General features: G+C 41.2%; 1 protein-coding gene across 1 annotated transcript; it reads right to left on the minus strand.

Annotated features, from left to right (window-relative positions):
• Positions 1 to 324: 324 nt before the first annotated feature.
• On the minus strand, positions 325 to 16,188 carry CMAS (cytidine monophosphate N-acetylneuraminic acid synthetase). Its single transcript, XM_069862670.1, has 8 exons — positions 15,985 to 16,188; positions 12,055 to 12,197; positions 11,663 to 11,818; positions 8,954 to 9,087; positions 6,901 to 6,995; positions 5,804 to 5,975; positions 3,821 to 3,971; positions 325 to 3,156 (listed from the first exon to the last, which is right to left on the minus strand). Exons 1-8 carry the CDS (start codon positions 16,143 to 16,145, stop codon positions 2,882 to 2,884), a joined length of 1,287 nt encoding a protein of 428 aa, XP_069718771.1. The 5' UTR covers positions 16,146 to 16,188; the 3' UTR covers positions 325 to 2,881.
• Between the last annotated feature and the right edge of the window lie 4,236 nt (positions 16,189 to 20,424).

A 20,424-nucleotide genomic window follows, 5' to 3' on the forward strand; every position in this document is an offset into this window, starting at 1 on the left:
AGAAAACAGAGAGATGAATCCTACTGTTCCATAAACACAGGCATAAAACACAGAGTGCTGTGAAAGAGCTACCTGAAAACACCGAACTCAGGCAAGTCAAGTTTATTTAAGAGGGTGTAACTACACACACAAAACGCTCAATTTTTGCCTCCATGAGCAGATGAAGATGATGATTTTGAGGAACTGTGTGGGCATGAGATAAATTGGGGCACTAAGCTTGTTCACCTTCACCAGGTATAAACCATTTCTGAAGCATATGAACTCATATGTGTACAATTTACAGTACAGAAATTTGTCATAAATCACCCCATAACCATTCTCTACTCAGAAACTAAAGAAAACTGTTTATTTCCAATTTCAGGTAATCAGTTATCACATGACCAAAAGAATTACTCTCAAATCAGTCCGCTATAACAAAAATGACCACCGAAACCTAGTCTGAGTGAACTACACACTTCTTACAAAATGCAAGGATGGTGCCAGGGTATGTACTAAACAACAGCTGCTGGCAAAAGACATTACACTTGAAGCTCACCCTGGACCCAGGATTTCCCTTTTAAGGTGACTGTTAGAATTAGCCTCACTATCTCTGCCCCTCTGTGACCTCTAAAACCTTCGTATGACTGAGGATTTCCGCAAGATCTAAAGGAGTAATTAAGACACCTCTCGTGCTGCAGTAGTTTATAGTTAGGCTTCACTTGCCATGTGAGCAATAGAAAAAACACTTATCACAGTGGATCAAGCATCTCCCATATACTCAAACAGGCTTTAGTTTGTAAATAGTCTCTAGAGTTCTTTTTTTACTTCACATTATTCCTGTATGTCCAATGTAAGATTATACCGTGTTACAAGATTATACCGATACAAGAATTTGTCAAAGTGAGAACACATATATTACCCACCATTTCTTTCTGCCTATTACCAACACTCATACTGAAGTGTTTCTGCATTTAGTTTTGATATTTGGGTAGAGTCACAGTGTATATGCAGCACATTCAGCAAGTAGCTGAAACATTAGAACAGATCTTGATTGAAACAGTACTGGCAGCTCATATTTCTATTATAATTGCACTTACTCATATTTTTGCTTTATCTAACATAAAAGGAATAGGGATCAAGTTCATCACAGTCAGCTTGTTTAAAGCTATGTATTCACAGGGAACTGTTCTAGACATCCAAGTCAGCAAGTTACTTGACAATGACAACATGAAGTAACTAAAAACTTGACCAATTCTATCTGAAATCATCAAACCCAAATTGTTCATCCAATCTGGACTTCTGAAGCTTCATCACATAGTCCATACAACTTAAGTAATTCATCTGCCTACACCAAAGTTCATAGTTCCGTCCAAAACGTGACTCTTCTGAGCTTCTCCTGGTTCTCTCAAAGTCCATGGGATTTATCCAGTGCAGAACCCTAAAACCTCACTGAAAGGAAATACTTAAATGATAACTTAGAGCTGTTTAGTAGAGTAAATTATTGACCTGTTAACATCACTACTGTAGATAGGTGGTAAAATAATTCCAGTTTAAAAGTTTGCTTTGTAAAAGGAAGTAATCACAAAGATAACCAACAGAGGGCAATATATCAGGTGATATTATATTGGGAGTGTCTAGTTAGCAGAGAAACAAAATAAAATGACAAGCCATTATTATTTACGTCAGTAATAATTGCCTGTGTACAAAGGGTAGTTTTTATTTTTTAGCATCACCCAAGGCAGAACCTGACTCACTGATAAATACTAGGACTGATGTGTATTTTTAGTGTCAGTTCCACAAATTTTTACAGATACTGAGTTCATTAAATCATGATACAGTGAAAATTGTATTTTCCATAAATAAAAACATACCTACATACACACCAGCTTTAAATTAACATGCTAAAAATAGTCTGAATATATATTTTACATAAACCCACAATCAACAACTACGTTTTGGTTTTTGCTGTGTTCTTTTTTAAACAGCAGTTACTTTTCCATTGAATAAACAAAGTGGGGGGTTAATTATTTTTTTTTTATTAATAAAGCCTTCAATGAAAGAAACCAAGTTTCTGCAAAGGAATGAGCTCAAAGTTAAAATTTAACTCCAAATTTGGCAAAGCATTTAAGCATGTTAATTCAAGTGCTTCAATAAAATCCAATATAAATGGATTTGAAGATAAAGAGGCATAACTCCAAATGCCATTTAATTACTTATGAGCTTAAAATCAAATACATGCTTAAATGCTTTTCTTAACTAATACTACTATTAATCTGTTTTTACAGTAACTGAGCTGTGTTTTGAAAATTACAGAAAAGTTCAATAGTTATTTTACACCCCACCTCTCCAACATGTACTGAATCTCTTCCTTGCTTGGAGCGAATCCTGTAAAAAGCAAGCACACAACTACATCATCATATTAACATTTGACAGATGAAATGTAAACAAAACAAAGAAAATTGACATAATTTTTTTTAAGTCTGAATTACAAATTCTCAGGTCATGCAAAGTCACTGATCCCTGAAAATATTCAGAATATGAAATAAAACACATTTTCCTGTAAGACAGGTGTAATGATTTAAGAGTAGATTTACAGGACATCACCATTTGCAGCATTCCTTACATTGCACTTAAATAGCTTTTAAAATAATCATGAATATTATTACAATAAAGTACATTTATTTCATGACATCCTCATGATATAATAAAATAATCATGAATATGGTCATGATTATCAGCATACAATCATGAATACCATCATTTAATCAAAGGGAGACCTTAAACTAGAGGGAAGCATCTTTTTAACTCTACTGCCATGTAAACTTGAAAGATAAGCCATCCTTTGGAATACAGACTTACTGAGGGGGGAAGAGAAGAAGAAAAGTAAGATTGGCCAGCTGTGTTATTCTTTTTTCATTAGTTCCTTATTTCCTCTCCTGCTGTTCTCATTTCCCCCTGCTTCCTCTCCTGCTGAACTCACTTCTTCCATTTGCTTTCTTGCAGAGTTCACTTTTTCTAACAACAGGAATATATGTTCTGCAAACTCCCGGACAGCTCCACAGCCACCATTGCTTTTACAAATGTAGCCAGCAGCCTTCTGAGCAACTGCACAAGCATCAGCAGGCACACCACTCATGCCAGCTTTCTTCAGGCATTCTACATCAGACTCTTCATTTCCTGTTGAGAAAGATGACAGAGGAGGCAAAACATCACAGAGGGTAAAATCTGAGCAAACTCACTATTTTTCTGGGTACATATTAATCTTTTTTTTTTAAAATCTGTATTCTTTCTACAATTTTCATCTCAAGCAGCTCAATGGTGCTTTGCACACATGAGTCAATTCTCAGAAAAATCTTAGTGATAAATTTAAGTGCTGATCACACTTTACGCAATCTTCAGGTAAGAGAATGGTACTTTTAAGAGTAGCAAAATCATTTGAGAGACTGAATACGCATTTGCAGGACTATACACCACAGCTGTCACTAACACGGTTTTGTACAGAATCATGTGGCTTTCAGTTTCAATTCCATCTATTTCTTGTTTACATTTCAGAATTTAACCTATACAATATCCACCTGAAATGAACGAGAATCAGTTCAAAATTATAAGCTGAAACTGTACACTTGTGTAATACCAAAAGCTTTCCTAAATCTCATTACAAGAACAGCTAAGACTTCCCTTCCCAAATTAGATAGTGATTCATCAATGCCTTTCATATTTAGATTGTACCCACATCAATCCCATTAAGTTCAGTGTATTAACAAAGTGAAGCTGAGCAGCTCGATGAAGTTTGTATTCCATATCCTGTATGAAATTTCACTCCCCAAAAAAAGGAACTGACCTAAGTAAGCGACTTCTTTCCAGCTCAACCCCATATCTTTTTTCCAGTCTTCCAGGACCTGTAATTTATTTGTTGCATTAATTTTTGCTATACATCCCAGCTTCATGGCTGACAGTGTTTTTGAACAATCTCTTTCAGAGATTAGTCGAACCTATTAAAATAAAGTCAAGTTAGAATAAATTCTACATACAAAGAAATAAGACATGTAATTTGATTTATTAAAAAAAAAAAAGTAGAAGTTTTGCTCATAAAAGCTCTCTCAGATATCAGAGAAGTATTGAGTAACTGATTTCTTCAAACAAAATTAAGAGTAGAAGTGATTAGTAGCCCAACCCATGCTACAGTCTTGAAGCTGCTTTGGGAAAGTGAAACTTCATTCTCTAGGCTTCCTTGGGGTTCTAAAAAAGAAATTTACATTTGTCTTTTTAAATGCAAAATGTACCAAATAAAATACTGGATATCACAATACAGTGGCATGCCGACTATCTAGTGCAATATCATCTAATTAAGCCACAGTAAGGAATAAGAGAATTCCCAAGGAAGATTTCTGTAATATTTGTAGAGGTAGAATATTATGAAGTTTCTTCCATGACTCCTCTACCTAATAAAATAATTTTTTTTTACAGCGGGGCTTCAGAATATCAACAAACACCAAACAGACTGCAGCAGCACAGCACATTAACCTCCAGAAGTGTATTTCAAATTCAAAATTTCAGAAACTAAGTACAGGGTAAGCTAAAATTGGAAAGTTATTGCAGGAGAATTTTTTAAAATCTCAGATGCAGCACCTCCAAGCTTTCTGTCCAAGCTGCAGACAAGCTTATCTTCCCTAAATGCTTATAAATACTAACAAATACATGGCATTGATTTTAAGTACAGAATTAACAGGAGTGGTGTACAATGCGAGAGTACAGCAGCAACATATACTAGAAAAACATAGTGCAGCACAAATACCAGGAGGTTTTTAATGAAAGACTGAAAGTCATAGCAAGTATAGAAATGGGCTCCCACAGGCAGCAAAACAATGATTACAAGGTTCCTTCCTCTTCTGCCTCACAGAATGTGAAGCCGAGGCAGTTTTGAAAAACCATCTATTCCATTTCACTGCCTCAAGGCAGCAACAGCTGCATCAAAGTAAATCATAAATGTCTCATCTAACCTGTTACAAAGAAGTCTGACAACAGAGACTACAAAAATGCACTTGGAGAAGTCTGCTTGGGGTATAGATACCTTTGTCTTATCCATGCCCATCTCTATCAGGACTGAGTGAACAGGACTCAGCTGAGGCTCTTTGAAGGCTGCCTAAATCTGTAGTTAAGTTCTTACCCAAGAAATTCTTCCAGCTATATCAAAGACAGCAGCACAGACATAAAATAGCCAGAAGGCTAATTTTACATAAATGCAAGCAATATTTATATCAGCAGAATTTAGTAGCGGTACTACTACTAATAAATAATAGTAGTAGCCATGTTGCAACCTGTGTTGTTTCATTTTTTCTGAAAAACACAGCACGTAAGTTATGGCTAAAAGAAATATGCAGACAAAAGCATTTGGGGGGGCTGATTTCCCCCCTTTGCAACAATCATGGCTGATCTAGGATGAACCAGCTACTTCGCCTGGGTATTTCTGTTTCTTCTATAGCCAAGAGATAACATATCCCTGTCTGGTAAACATATCCACTCACTAATTAACGAGTGCCTAGACTACACAGAACGCTATGGCTGGTGCTAGCAAAATGCTATAAAAACTTCTTACCACATTTTCCAAGGACAAAAAGGTAAAGATGCTGCAGCCACTATGAATGTGATTGAGAACTTTCTCAGAACCCTTACTCTCTTCTAAGGGATCACAGAATGTTTGTCCCAACCCTGAACCAATGCATTATGCTGTTTGATCATAAGTAGCCTGAAAAAACTCCAACTTATGCACTTCAGGGTTTTAGAATCTTTTAATGTTGAGGTTATGATTCAGAACAACACTTACCTCAATTCCTCTTTTCTTTAATAGGTTAATACCAACAATATCTCTATAATCATAGGAGACCATTTCCTTCTGATCTTCTGTTACATAAATGCGACCGTTTGTCAGGCATCCATCAATACTGCAAACCAACAGCTTCACCTCTTTTAATGGCTCTTTGCCAAAATATCCAAAACTAGAGGAAGAAGTTTTCTTTTTAGGATGGAAGTTATTGCACACTCCAAAACAAATATTTCAAATACAATTGTGATCTTTAGATTGAAGAATTGGCTTTGAAATTCTTTTTTCCTAATGCCTTTTCTCATCACCTTCACTTTCCAAGTATATTCTACCTCTTCAAAGACAAAACCCAAATGATCCAAGGTGACAGCTCAGTTATACCCTCCATTTAAAAATTAGGATGAGATTTATGTCCTTAGCATTAAAGGTTACGTTCTGTAGCATTTATCTGGGGCAAAACCGGAGTAAAGAATGAAAAAGGCACAGAAAACATTTCCACCCATTATTTCCTAGAGAGGTGCAGAGGAGGTGCAAAGAAAAGACAGCTGGCAAGATGTAATTAGCTCATGTCTTCTACACAAAAACTCTCAGTCATGTGCATCAGTGGATGTGGACCAGACCATGGAAGCCTAGGACAACTCAGCTGGAAAAGCCAGAGATGATGCCAGCACACTGTTCTGGTATAGCGGGGCTTATACTTTTTCCCAAGCTGAAAATTTTTTATTTATTTTTTTTTAAAAAAAACAAACACCAAAAGAACAACAGAACAAAAAACCCACAACATACTGTTCAGATGCTTTCAACAGAAGTCACCATCCCTGGCAGTATTTAAAAGATGTGTGGATGTCATGTGGAACATGTTTTAGTGGTGGAGTTGGCAGTGTTAGTTTAAGGGTTGGACTTCATGTTATTAAAGGTCTTTTCCACCCTAAATGATTCTATGATTCTATAACAGACAGGAAAAAGTGATGGGTGAAAATAAAGTTGCCCAATTCTCTTTGATTTTGACTACTTACATTACATACATTACAAATTCACATGACCATATTTTGAAACAATGAGCGATACTAAAGTACTAAAGGAATAAAAAGTGCTTTTACCTCAATACTCTCTGCTCTGCAATAGGCCAATCGATGTCTATATCAATATCCACACTGTGCTCTGCACGCATTTCATAGTAGGCCATTTTACCACCCTAAATAAGATAGAACCCATTAAAATTTTCTGCTTGAGTTAGTAGAAGTACAAACTGTATAATTTAGTACCATGTAATGAAAGCTAAGTATCTGGATACACAATGGTCACAGTAGCTTAACTGTAAGTGAACCATCAATAATTATGTTCACCAGTAACACAGAACCAAGCATTTGAAACAACCTTCTACAGGCATGGTTAATAAGTATTTTAACTTTACAACCAAAGAAAGTGTGCAAGAAAGATGTTATGCACACCCCAATATAATTAGAAAAACTAAAATTCCCAATTCTCTAAGGTCCCAACCCCTATCAAACGTAGAATTTGGCATAACTTTACTATATCCAGACCAGTGCTTGCAAGTTCACACAGCATGAGCTAGCACTGCATGGGTCTGTGCAAAATCCAGAGATGTAAAGCTAGTATTTCTGCCTTAGTCAGGCATCTGGAAAAGAGAGAAATAAGAACCTGGTATTCTTGACTTACCTAGTAACATATTCCTATTAGAAATATGGAAATGTCTACCTTGGGCTTTTTTCAGTTCTACTGACAAATATTTGCCAATTATATTATTACAGGCTGGAGAAGTGGGCCTGTGAGAACCTCATGAGGTTCAACAAGGCCAAGTGCAAGGCCCTACACCTGGGTCGGGGCAATCCACAATTTGAATATAGGATGAAGGATGATGTGATTGAGAGCAGCCCTGCAGAGAGGGACTTGGGGGTGCTGGTTGATGAGAAGTTCAACATGAGCTGGCAATGTGCACTTGCAGCCCAGAAGGCCAACCGCATCCTGGGCTGCATCAAAAGAAGCATGACCAGCAGACTGAGGAAAGTGATTCTGCCCCTCTATTCTTCTCTTGTGATACCTCACCTGGAGTATTGTGTCCAGTTCTGGAATCCTCAACGTAATAAGTATATGGAACTGTTGGAACGGGTCCAGAGCAGGGCTACAAAGATGATCAGGAGGCTGGAGCGCCTCCCACATGAGGACAGGCTGAGAGAGTTGGGCTTGTTTATCCGGGAGAAGAGAAAGCTCCAAGATCTTATAGCAACCTTCCAGTACCTGAAAGGCGCTGGAAAACAAAGCTGGGGAGGGACTGTTCACAAAGGCTTGTAGTGATCGGACTAGGGGCAATGTCTATAAACTGGAGAGGAGAAGATTTAGGCTAGACATAAGGAAGAATTTCTGCACCATGGGAGTGGTGAGGCACACGAACAGGTTGCCTAGGGAGGTTGTGGATGCCCCATTCCTGGAAATGTTCAAGAACAGGGTGGACAAGGCCTTGGGCAGCCTGATCCAGTGGGATGTGTCCCTGCCCGTGGCAGGGAAGGTTGGTTGGAATTAGATGATCTTTAAGGTCCTTTCCAATCCAAACTATTCTGTGGTTCTATGAAGAACCTGGCTTGCATGAGAAAGCTAGAAGTCTATATTTGCTGACAAACAATGAAAGCTGAAGTAAAAATATTTGTTTTGCATTACTACACTGGGACATAAACATCAGGAAAGGGAAAAAACCTGTTTAAGTTACAGTACAAAACTGGCATAAGACTAAACTGGCCAAGAATATAAATTAACACAATATATGAGAAGCTGCATGAAGGTCACTTTCACACTGTTAGCAGCACTAAAATTAATTATAAGATATGCACTTAGGTCTTGGTAAACTGATGTTAAACTCGGTATTGTGCTGTTTTAGGCTTATAGCTGTATACTGCTCAATATTATTATAAATCATTATAAATTTGTTTGCTCTGGACGATGCTGTTACTAGAACTGCCCTAGCTACAGCTAGCTGTGTTAAGTAACACATACTAATCAAACTGTCCTGAGGTCAAAATGTTGTTAACTTCATGCTGACTGCATGAGAAATAGAAATACATTACTGAATTCAGAACCCTCTATAACAAAAGTAGAAGATGTATTACTCTAAAGAGCATGAAAACCAATAGTACAAACCTGCAAGTAGCCTTTCTCAATCAAATGTCTCTTGGCAAAATAAAATGAGCCATTTTCATACAGCTCCCCAGGCCAATCTTGCCTCCGGTACCGTTTTGCTGGATTCAGGTTTTGGGGCTCTGTCATTTTGTTTTCTGTTAACAGAGAAAAATAACAAAGTAAGATTTCCAGAATCCTTGTTCAGTCACTTAACTTTATTTAAATAGCTTTCTGTTGAAAAGTTAAGGACACAATTCAGTCACCAACTTCTTTCATGAAAATCACTGAATTGCTTGCTGTTTCTTGGAACTGCAAATAACAAATAGGAGGACTGCCATGCATTTCTAGCAGAGAAAAATGGAATTTTTCACTATATAAAAAAACCCAAAAAGCCTACAACCCCCGCCCCCTCCAAACCAAACAGAAGAAAGAAACCTGAGAGGTCATCAGCTCCAAAACTGGTTATTAAAAGGAGGAGGGGGGATATTCTAGACTGTCCTTGCCAATGCTAAAGAAATATTATATTCTTTCCATACCCTATCACCTTGTACACAATAGGACGGGTTTTAACTTACAGTGATGGTAAGCACAAAAAAATGACTCTGCTATCTACACCTAAAGCCAGGAATGCCCTGCATGAACTCCAAAAGCTGAGAGTACCAACCCAAAATCTGGAGGATGAGAAAAGAGCACACAAGTAGAAATTTCGCCTGTGAAAACATCTTGGTCCTTCTCCAAAATACTTCCTATTTAATGATAAACATTATACTAACTTTTCATAAGTGGTCTAATCAGTGCCTACAAATAAACAAACAAGTGTTTTGAGAAAGCATAATACTGTAAGATCCCATATTGTTATTGATGCCAGCACAGCATACAGCATAAACTGAACCAGGGAGCAGAGGCTTCTGTTGTTAAGCCACCCAAATTCACATGCACAAAGCAGCTAAAATTCACCAGGTCTCATGATCCAGTCCACAAGTAAAAAGTTCAAGAGTATTCTCAAACATCCAAAACATTCTAAGCCTTTAGCATATACACACACATGCCTTCTATTTCATAAATACACTAGAGCTTTGTGCTCAACGAAGTTGATGCTTCTAGTCAGAAAGAGACACCAATCTCTCTCACAGTGCATCAATATTAAACCTTAATGCAGAAGGAACAAAGATACACACAGAAAAACATACAAAATTCTTTTAATAAAATCAGTACATTAAAGTCTTCTGGGGAAAAGAAAACAAAAAAGGGTACAGTACTAAACTATATAATGCTTCTGCAAATCACTGTCACCTGAAACACTGCACTTCTGAGAGACCATTTGCTTTTACCCTTAAGCTGCTAATGTTGGCACAGTGTATTTCTTGTTCTCCTCACGTGTATTTCTTGTGACTGAACGATTCTTTAGCTGTTGCCACATTAAAAGATTTCACATGTCATTTTATATTAAAGAATTACTTGCTCTTTTAGGTCTTGAGGCTTTTTTATATTAGTAATCTACCTATAAAGACTAGGTGGCACATGATGACTTCAGAAAGCCACACTGTACATCCAAATGAGATTCCGCCTTTCACAGATTCCATTCTAGCATCTCAAGATGTGAAATGGATTTTGACTTGGTTGCCGAAAGCGCAACCCACAGTACCTTATATATAATCCACAGTACCCATCCATGATTTCAATACTCCCCTTATATTTTATGAACAAACTGTGCCAGGTTGTTCCTCATAAAAGAAGAAATAATGAGAATGTTCAAGTCATCTGTTTACTCTAAACAAAGGCCTAACGTTTATTCCAACTTATCTCTAATATCAAGCTTAATTTATTTTTATTGCTCTTTCATAACACAATGCTTTGTAAACTCATAAAATGCTTCAGATGAATTTTTTTTTTCATCTCAACGGAATAACTATAATGTCTAACATATTCATTATTTAAAAATAAAAATAGCCACGTGGAAGTACCTGCATCAATCATTTTGAGAAAAACAGCATATATTTCCGCTTTAATCACAGAAACAAAACCAACACAGATAACATGTGGAGTAGTTCCTTGCACAAGCACGGAAGGTACTTCTATAGCTATGACAAGTTACAATCTTAATTTGTAAGTAAAGAGTCTTTAGTCATCTTGGCAACTGTAGCCGAGAGGCATGTTTTCCCTAGGAAAAAACAGTCATATTCTTCTGGATGAGCTCATTAACATGAGTTCAGCCTTCATGACTCAAAGGCAGTTTCCAATTTAACAGAAGTCACAAGCAAATTAGCATGCTGAAACAAACCTTAAGACTCCAGCCTAAGAGGCTGCCATCACATCTTCCCTAAGACTCTACCTCACATTATTTGCCATTTGTTAGCAACTGTAGAGTAAGAGCCAACCTTTTCCTAGTTAGGACAGGTCCTCAGCACCATGTCTACATATACATGAATACCTGCTAAGCAGAAGTTAACATGTTAAGTTTTTGGGAGCTATATTTTGAGCCTAGACAAGTTAATAACATTTTAATATTCAATACCATATCACTTCGACAAAAAAATTACAGAACAGCCAAGCAATGATCAGAAATATCAAAATGGCACTACTTAAAAGGAATTTCTAAGCCAAATCATATCTCCAAGAACTCAGTCCCTGCCTCTGATATCACTTGCTAATGTATGCACCAAAGGTATGAAAATAAGCCGTTTTAAAAAAAAATCTGATTAAATGTAACCAGAAACAGCTAAATATTACCTCCTTTTTTTACCTCGCTCCATCTAAATTGATGCCGTCTCACAACAGAGAAGACTGAATCAAACCCCTCCTTCTGGATAAGATCTGCCACTTTTATAAGATCACTGGGATGTAAACAGGGAGATGTTGCTTGTATATTTCCTACAATATCAACCTCTAAGGATAAACAAAAACACATTTATGAAACAATTAATATTTGTAACACACAGAACTGCAAAGCATGGTATGAGTGGATGCCATAAAAGCAGGAGAATTTTTCCAGATTGTATTTACTAAAGGTTTTACTTATTTTTCTAAATAATATGTGGCTTTATTTATTCTTCTAAGTAATAAAGGCATCATCCCTCTAGGGCCACAACATAAAAGTTCAGCATATTTTATTACTGCTTTACCATGATGATGATTAAGAAACTCTCTGATGGCTTCTAGAGAAGTTGAGGAGTCTTGAGATACTTCAGGGCTTCTCCGATGAACTTGAGCACCAAACTGCTTTGCAACCTTCTCAATTTCATCATGGTCTGTAGAAACCCATATACTGTTGGCAGACAGCAATAGAAATGAACACCAAGAACAAATCCCAGCATTGTCAACTTGTCTGCCATAATCTAACCTGAACAACACCCTGGCTTACCCATGTACTAAATCTTGCAATGAAAGGAACTAGTTCTTACATTTGCATTTGTAAAACTACTCCTGTCAGTCAAACAAGCAACTTCTAACAGTAGGGGTAAAACACACACATTAGAATGTAAAATCTCAAGCTTGGGCTGAATTTCAATTTAATGCTGTAGGGTGCTTGATGTACCACATATGTAGGAAGCTTAAGCAACACAAAATTCAGAAGCATTACCAGAAAAATCCAGTGTCAGCATGCCACAATTTGTTAGGCATGCTAACAGATGACTGAATTTTCAATGGGTTGAACAAGGCATTCAAAATAATTTAACAGTTCAGAAACAAGGCTGACAACAAGTAAAACTGCCACACAGAAGATTAGCTTATTCTGCAAGTGTTTTAAAATGTGTTAATTAAGCTCCATACAATCTCAGGGAAAGAGCTGTTGAAGTTACAATGACATATGTTTTGGCACAGAAAACCTTCAGTACTGGTAAAGCAAGATTGAGATTGTTCAGGGATAATAAACATTTACAAAAGGAAGGGCTGAGTCTGAATATTATGTGATGATAAGCACTGGCTGAGCACTGTGAGGCCGCTTTTGCCATCACTGTGACAAAAATATCATGTGAGATATAAAAACAAAAATTAAGAAAAGTACTCCCTCTTCCTTTCAGCAACACTGGCATTCTCCATGCACAATACATAGCAAATGGTGCTTTAGTAAAACTTTTTCATCAAAAGATACAATGGGACCATCAGAATAGAAATATGTATGACAGCAACATCAAGTCACACCCATGAGAACAAATGCAGAAGAGGTATTTTCCATAAACTGCTTCAGGCTGTTTAATATACATACCTGTTAAATATACACTCCTCATTCAACTAACATCAAATTGTTGTGTAACATCCTGTCAGCACAGCTGTTTCAAAGGGGACTTGAAAATCCAGTGCACTTCCTTCTAATGCACCTGTTACACCTCAAAGTTAGACTGCGTAACCCCAACTGGCTTTTTGTTGGGCAAACTCGGATGGCAAATAGAAAATGAGGAACTATACATACTACAGGTCATTAAGTAATACGGATTCACGTATATTTAATAATTACAAGTAATCTAGGTCACAACTGTTTTGACTGCTTCCTTATTAAAAATAAAACCAAGTCAGTGATGCTTTCCCTACCTTTCACATACAGTAAAAAAGATTTCCTGGAATAGACAACGGTACAACAGCTTTGAGGTACTGAATGCTCGCGCTTACTTCCAGCTCTGAATCTAACCACGCCACATTTCTACTTGAGTACATAAAGTCACTGCTCTGAAGATAAAGCAGTAGGTTTGCACTAGGAATCTGCACCTCGGTACGGTCCACCTTAACCACACATGGGTTTTAAATAAGTCTATTGGTATGTGTGTAGAAAACTCAGTTTTGCTCTGGCAGAAGACAAATCACAGAATCATAGAATAACCAGGTTGGAAGAGACCCACTGGATAAGCCTGAAAAAGACTTCTGAGATCGTCAAGTCCAACCATCAGCCCAATGCCACCATGTCTACTAAACCATGTCTTGAAGTTCCAAGTCTACACACTTTTTGAACGCCTCCAGGGAAGGAAGCTCCACCACTTTCCTGGGCAGCCTGTTCCAACGCTTCACCACTCTTAAAGTAATGAATTTTTTTCTAATATAAAGTCTAAACTTCCCCTGACATAACTTGAATCTATTTCCTCTCATCTTATCTCTTCTTACCTGGGAGAAGAGACCAACACCCACCTCACCACAACTGCCTATCAGGTAGCTGTAGAGAGTGATAAGGCCTCCCCTCAGCCTCCTCCTCTCCAGAGTAAACAATCCAAATTCACCCAGCTTCTCTTCCTAAAACTTCTTCTCCAGACCCTTCACCAGCTTTGCTGCCCTTCTCTGCACACGCTACAGCACCTCAGCACCCAAAACTGAACAGAGCATTCAAGGTGCGTCCTCACCAGTACCAAGTAGAGGAGCACAACCTCCCTATTCTTGCTATCCACACCATTCCTAATACAAGCCAGGATGCTGTTGGCCTTCTTAGCCACCTAGGCACACTGTTGGCTCATACTCAGCCAGCTGTCGACCAGCGCTCCCAGGTACTTTTCTGCAGGGCAGCTTTCCAGCCACTCTTCCCCAAGCCTGTAGTGTTGCATGGGGTTGTTGTGACTGAAGTGCTAGACCTAGTGCTTGGCCTTGTTAAACCTCACGCAAATTACCTCTGCCCATCAATCCAGCCTGCCCAGATCCCTCTGTATTGCCTTCCTGCCCTCAAGTAGATAGACACTTCTGCCAATTTGGTGTCACTCGCAAACTCACTGAGGGAGCACTCAATCCCCTCATTCAGATTGTTGATAAAGATATTAAACAGAACCAGCCCGAACACTGCCCTGGGGAACATGGCTTGTGACCGGCCACCAACTGGATTTAACTCCATTCACCCTAACTCCCTGGGCTCAGCCATCTATCCAGTCTTTTACCCACTGAAGAGTACACTGTCTAAGCCATGAGCTGCCAGTTTCTCTAGGAGAACACTGTGGGAGACAGTGTCAAAGGCTTTACTGAAGTAAAGGTAAATAACATCCACAGTCTTTCCGTCACTCCCTAGGGGGGTCACCTGGTCAACAGAAGGAGATCAGGTTGATCAAGCAGAACCTGACTTTCATGTACCCGTGTTGTCACTAGCAAACACTGTCAACTAGTGGCTCCCAATCACAAATCAGAACAACTTTAATTTCAAACCGCTGTGTTGTAAGACTTTGATTCCTTCACTCCCTCACAGCTTGCCCTCACCAAGAAGGGACGGCGGAGGTCTCGGTGGGGTGCAGCTCGCTTGCCCTGCCTGGTGCTTAAGTGTGTGTCACATTAACTGCATGCCCCTGCGTTAAGTGAGGATCTCCTATTACACACTCACTTCCCTCAGGAATCCAAAGGAGCTGTTTCAGTGAGGCTAAAGATATTTTCACTGAATCACACAATTACCTGAACTGGAAGGGACCCACAAGGATCATCTAGTGCAGCTGCTGTCCCTGCACAGGACAAACCCAATATTCGCACCATGTGTCTGAGGGTGTTGTCCAAATGCTTCTTGAATACTGTCAGACTTAGTGCCATGACTGCTCCCCTGTTCAGGTCTCCACCATGCTCTGGTTGAAGAACATTTTCCTAATATGCAACCCAACCCTCCTCTGGCACATCCTCCTGCCATTCTCTCGGGTCCTATCATTGGTCACCAGAGAGCAGAGATCAGTGCCTGCTCCTCCTCCTCCCCCTGTGAGGAAGCAGTAAACTGCTAGGAGTTCCCCCCCTCACCATCTCCTCTTCTGCAGGCTGAACAGACCAAGTGACTTCAACCCCTCCTCGTGCGGCTTTCCCTTCACCATCTTCGTGTCCCTCCTCAGGACACTCTCCAGTAGCTTGATATCTTGTCCCACTTGCCACCGACCACAACCCGCAGATCCCTTTCCCCAGGGCTGCTCTCCAGCCCCTCGCTCCCCAGTCTCTAGGTACATCCCGGACTGCCACGTCCCAGCTGATGCTTGGGGGAGACCAACGGGGGCCCCTCGGCACTCCTGTCCCAGCCTGCGACCCCACTCCCATCCCGGGGCTCCGCGTCCCGCCTTGACTCGCCGAGGGGCGCAGCGGGAGCGGGATGGGACGGCGGGGGACGCAGGGATGTGCACCTGTGGAAGACGCCGGCGTCGGTGGCGGCGCGCAGCACCCAGCCGATGAGCGGCACCCCCGCCAGCAGCTTGATGTTCTTCAGCGGGATCCCCTTGCTGCCGCCCCTCGCCAGCACCAGCGCGGCCAGGTGGGCGCGCGGCCGCCCCTCGCCCTCCTCCATTGCTGCGCCGCGCTGCCCGCCGCTCCTCGCCCCGCCACGGGCTCGCCCCTGCGCCCGACGCGCATGATGGGAAATGGAGTTCTCGTTGCGGTCGCTGCCACACCCCCCGGCGCCGAACGTGCATGATGGGAAATGTAGTCCTTCCCTCCGGCCCCGCCTCCCTCTGCTGCAGGGAGTAGGGCGGGAGGGCGCGGCGGAGGGCGAGAGTGGGGGGTGGAGGCGGCTGGATCGGGGCGAGGGTGAAGCGCCCAGCACACCTCAGTTTGGGGGAGGGATGCGTGAGCCCCCCCCACCATGTCCTCCTGCTTGGGAAGAGAGCCCTGTTCAATGTCTTTATCAATGACCTGAATGAAGGCATCGAGTGCACCCTTAGCAAGTTTGCGGACTACACGAAGCTGGGTGGAAGTGTCGATCTGCCTGAGGGTAGGGAGGCTCTGCAAAGGGGTCTAAACAGGCTGGACCACTGGACTGAGTCCAATGGGATGAGGTTTAACAAGGCCAAATGCCGGGTCCTGCACTTGGGGCACAACAACCCTGTGCAGTGCTACAGACTAGGAGAAGTCTGTCTAGAAAGCTGCCTGGAGGAGAGGGACCTGGGGGTGTTGGTTGACAGCCGACTGAACATGAGCCAGCAGTGTGCCCAGGTGGCCAAGAAGGCCAATGGCATCTTGGCTTGTATCAGAAACAGCGTGACCAGCAGGTCCAGGGAGGTTATCCTCCCTCTGTACTCAGCACTGGTGAGACCGCACCTTGAATACTGTGTTCTGTTCTGGGCCCCTCACCACAAGAAGGATGTTGAGGCTCTGGAGCGAGTCCAGAGAAGAGCAACAAAGCTGGTGAGGGGGCTGGAGAACAGGCCTTACGAGGAGCGGCTGAGAGAGCTGGGGTTGTTTAGCCTGGAGAAGAGGAGGCTGAGGGGAGACCTCATTGCTCTCTACAACTACCTGAAAGGAGGTTGTAGAGAGGAGGGTGCTGGCCTCTTCTCCCAAGTGACAGGGGACAGGAGAAGAGCGAATGGCCTCAAGCTCTGCCAGGGGAGGTTTAGGCTAGACATTAGGAAAAAATTCTTCACAGAAAGGGTCATTGGGCACTGGAACAGGCTGCCCAGGGAGGTGGTTGATTCACCTTTCCTGGAGGTGTTTAAGGCACGGGTGGACGAGGTGCTAAGGGGCATGGTTTAGTGTTTGATAGAAATGGTTGGACTCGATGATCCGGTGGGTCTCTTCCAACCTGGTTATTCTATGATTCTATGGTTCTATGATTCTATGATAGGGCGCAGTGACCCCTTTTTGGCAGACAAACCCCTCCCATGGTCTCCGCAGACAGCGCTTTTGAGGTGGGGTGAAAGGACCCTGGTGCCGTGCCGTGTGAATGTGGCTGATTCTGTCTGTTTAATGGTTTATGCACGTAAAATACCCCTCCAGTCAAAGGTGTGACTGCCTTTTCTGTCCGTGTGTGGCATGTGGCCTGGAGGTGATCAGCTCCAGCACTGGGATGCCCTCGAAGCTGAGAGCTGAGCAGGTGTCTGGAGAACAGTGTGTAAGAAACACTTATTCACTGGTAAAATATTGAAAAGGACAAAGTCTTCCAAGCAAAGGCAATCATGTTTTTATTTTACAATGCAGTGCTGCATTGGATGCCCTTCAAAAAAGAAGCATTACAAAAGCAGTAGGTATATATACTAGTTTTCAACAAAGAACTGTGCAAGTCCTCAATGAATGTTTTTAGGTTATCCAACTACGTCTGGAGACTTCCTTCAGGTTATCTCCTCACCCAAGACAACTACATCTCACAGGTCAATTAAGCATATCAACAAATTCTCATAGCCCTGAGACAGGTTCTTTCTTGACCTAAAACATCTACATCTTACAAGACAACTAAGCATATCAATAAATTCTTACAACTCTAAAGAAGTGTTTATTCTTCCAGGTTATTCATCCATGTCGGGAGATTCTCTGCATGTTATAACACAGATTTACATTAGCAAATAATTAAACGTACACACCAGATGCAGCAAAACTTATCAATTAATTCTCACACACACAAGCAACAGGTGACCAGATTCGACCATTTTCCGATGTCCACCAGCATAAAGGTCCAGCCCTGTTCAACATCTTTATCAATGACCTGGATGAAGGCATTGAGTGCACCCTTAACAAGTTTGCAGACGACACTAAGCTGGGTGAAAGTGTGGATCTGATGGAGGTTAGGAAGGCTCTGCAAAGGGATCTAAACAGGCTGGACCTCTGGGCAGAGTCCAACAGCATGAAGTTTAACAAGGCCAAATGTCGGGTCCTGCACTTGGGGCACAACAACCCTATGCAGTGCTACAGACTAGGAGAAGTCTGTCTAGAAAGCTGCCTGGAGGAGAAAGGCCTGGGGTTGTTGGTTGACAGCCGACTGAACATGAGCCAGCAGTGTGCCCAGGTGGCCAAGAAGGCCAGTGGCATCTTGGCTTGTATCAGAAACGGTGTGACCAGCAGGTCCAGGGAGGTTATTCTCCCTCTGTACTCAGCACTGGTGAGACCGCTCCTCGAATACTGTGTTCATTTCTGGGCTCCTCACCACAAGAAGGACGTTGAGGCTCTGGAGCGAGTCCAGAGAAGAGCAACGAAGCTTGTGAAGGGGCTGGAGAACAGGCCTTACGAGGAACGGCTGAGAGAGCTGGGGTTGTTTAGCCTGGAGAAGAGGAGGCTGAGGGGAGACCTCATTGCTCTCTACAACAACCTGAAAGGAGGTTGTAGAGAGGAGGGTGATGGCCTCTTCTCCAAAGTGACAGGGGACAGGCGAAGAGGGAATGGCCTCAAGCTCCACCAGGGGAGGTTTAGGCTAGACATTAGGAAAAAAATTTTCACGGAAAGGGTCATTGGGCACTGGAACAGGCTGCCCAGGGAGGTGGTTGATTCACCTTTCCTGGAGGTGTTTAAGGCACGGGTGGACGAGGCGCTGAAGGGCATGGTTTAGTGTTTGATAGAAATGGTTGGACTCGATGATCCGCTGGGTCTTTTCCAACCTGGTGATTCTATGATTCTATGAAATGCTCAGCCTGCCGTGCCCTCTCTTTGGATGAGATTGAAACTAGTAGCCATAAGCTGTGGAGTACTGTATTTCCTGCAAGGTGCTTTCCATCCACTTAATTTTAAGGTTTCTTTTAACTCTAGAGTTTCACATCTCCGTCACATCTAAGTTCCTACCTATTTAGCACTATGCATCTGTCAGAGGTTGCTGACTCTACAGCAAATCGAGTTCAACAAAACATGTTGACTGATCAAAATCAACTTCAGTGTAAAAACTGGTGGTCTTGCTGACAGCTGCCAACTCTGCTGTACAAGCAGGAATCTCCAGCCGGGTCTAAAGAAAAGTGCCATCAATGTTCACTTTGTAACCTGGTGCAACTGGTTTGCTAGATTGTACCTTTCAATTCTTTTAGCTATTGATATAACAAAAAGGAATAGAAAATATGTGCCAAACTTTTGAACAAACACAACGACTACAGGGTGAACTTCTGCTGTAAGCAAATATCCCTTTTGTTGAGAAGAAAGATACAAGTCCTTTTGAGGTCAGTTTCATGGACTGAGAAATCACATGCTGTATTGAATCTCTTTTGGAGTTTCTCAGATAGTTGTTGCAATATTCAAAATTCGTACCTGCTAAGTAGCAATGGGTTAAAAACATCTGTTCATCACATTGTGAATATTGGATGATTTATCAATAGTACTTCAGCTACATAATTCAGTTTAGTACTTTCTGAATGTCCCAAAAAAGGAGCTGAGTCTGAATTCAACTTTCATTTACAGAGAAAATAAGTGACATTAGAAGATCTGACATACGTCATAGATCTAGGTAGGGTTCATCTAATAAAAATATTTTTACAAGTCTGTGCATAAAGAAAACCTGTTCAATTTTTTTTTTCAATTCACATCAAAAGCAAATCTTTCACTCATTGGGCTGAAATGGTCCTCAAGCAAGTACTTTAAATACCTTTGTCCTTCTTTGTAGACATGTATCTAACACAGTCCTAAAGACTATCAGTAATATAGACTGTACAACCTGTCCAGGCAATCTAGAGATTCATTTGATAGCAAAGCTTTTCTGAATCTTACTGGATCTTCTTTTCTGTAATATAAGTTCATTAATTCCTGTCTTATTCAAGAAAACAGGTCTAGAGAACAGATGATTTCCTTTCTTCAGCAGGAGTATGTATATTTGAAAACAAGTACCATCTGAACTCTTAGACTTTTTCTTTTCAGGATCATACTCATTAGTTCAGTCTTCTTCC

Source organism: Phaenicophaeus curvirostris, chromosome 1 (assembly GCF_032191515.1).
Source record: "Phaenicophaeus curvirostris isolate KB17595 chromosome 1, BPBGC_Pcur_1.0, whole genome shotgun sequence".
In the NCBI taxonomy this organism is placed as follows: domain Eukaryota; kingdom Metazoa; phylum Chordata; class Aves; order Cuculiformes; family Cuculidae; genus Phaenicophaeus; species Phaenicophaeus curvirostris.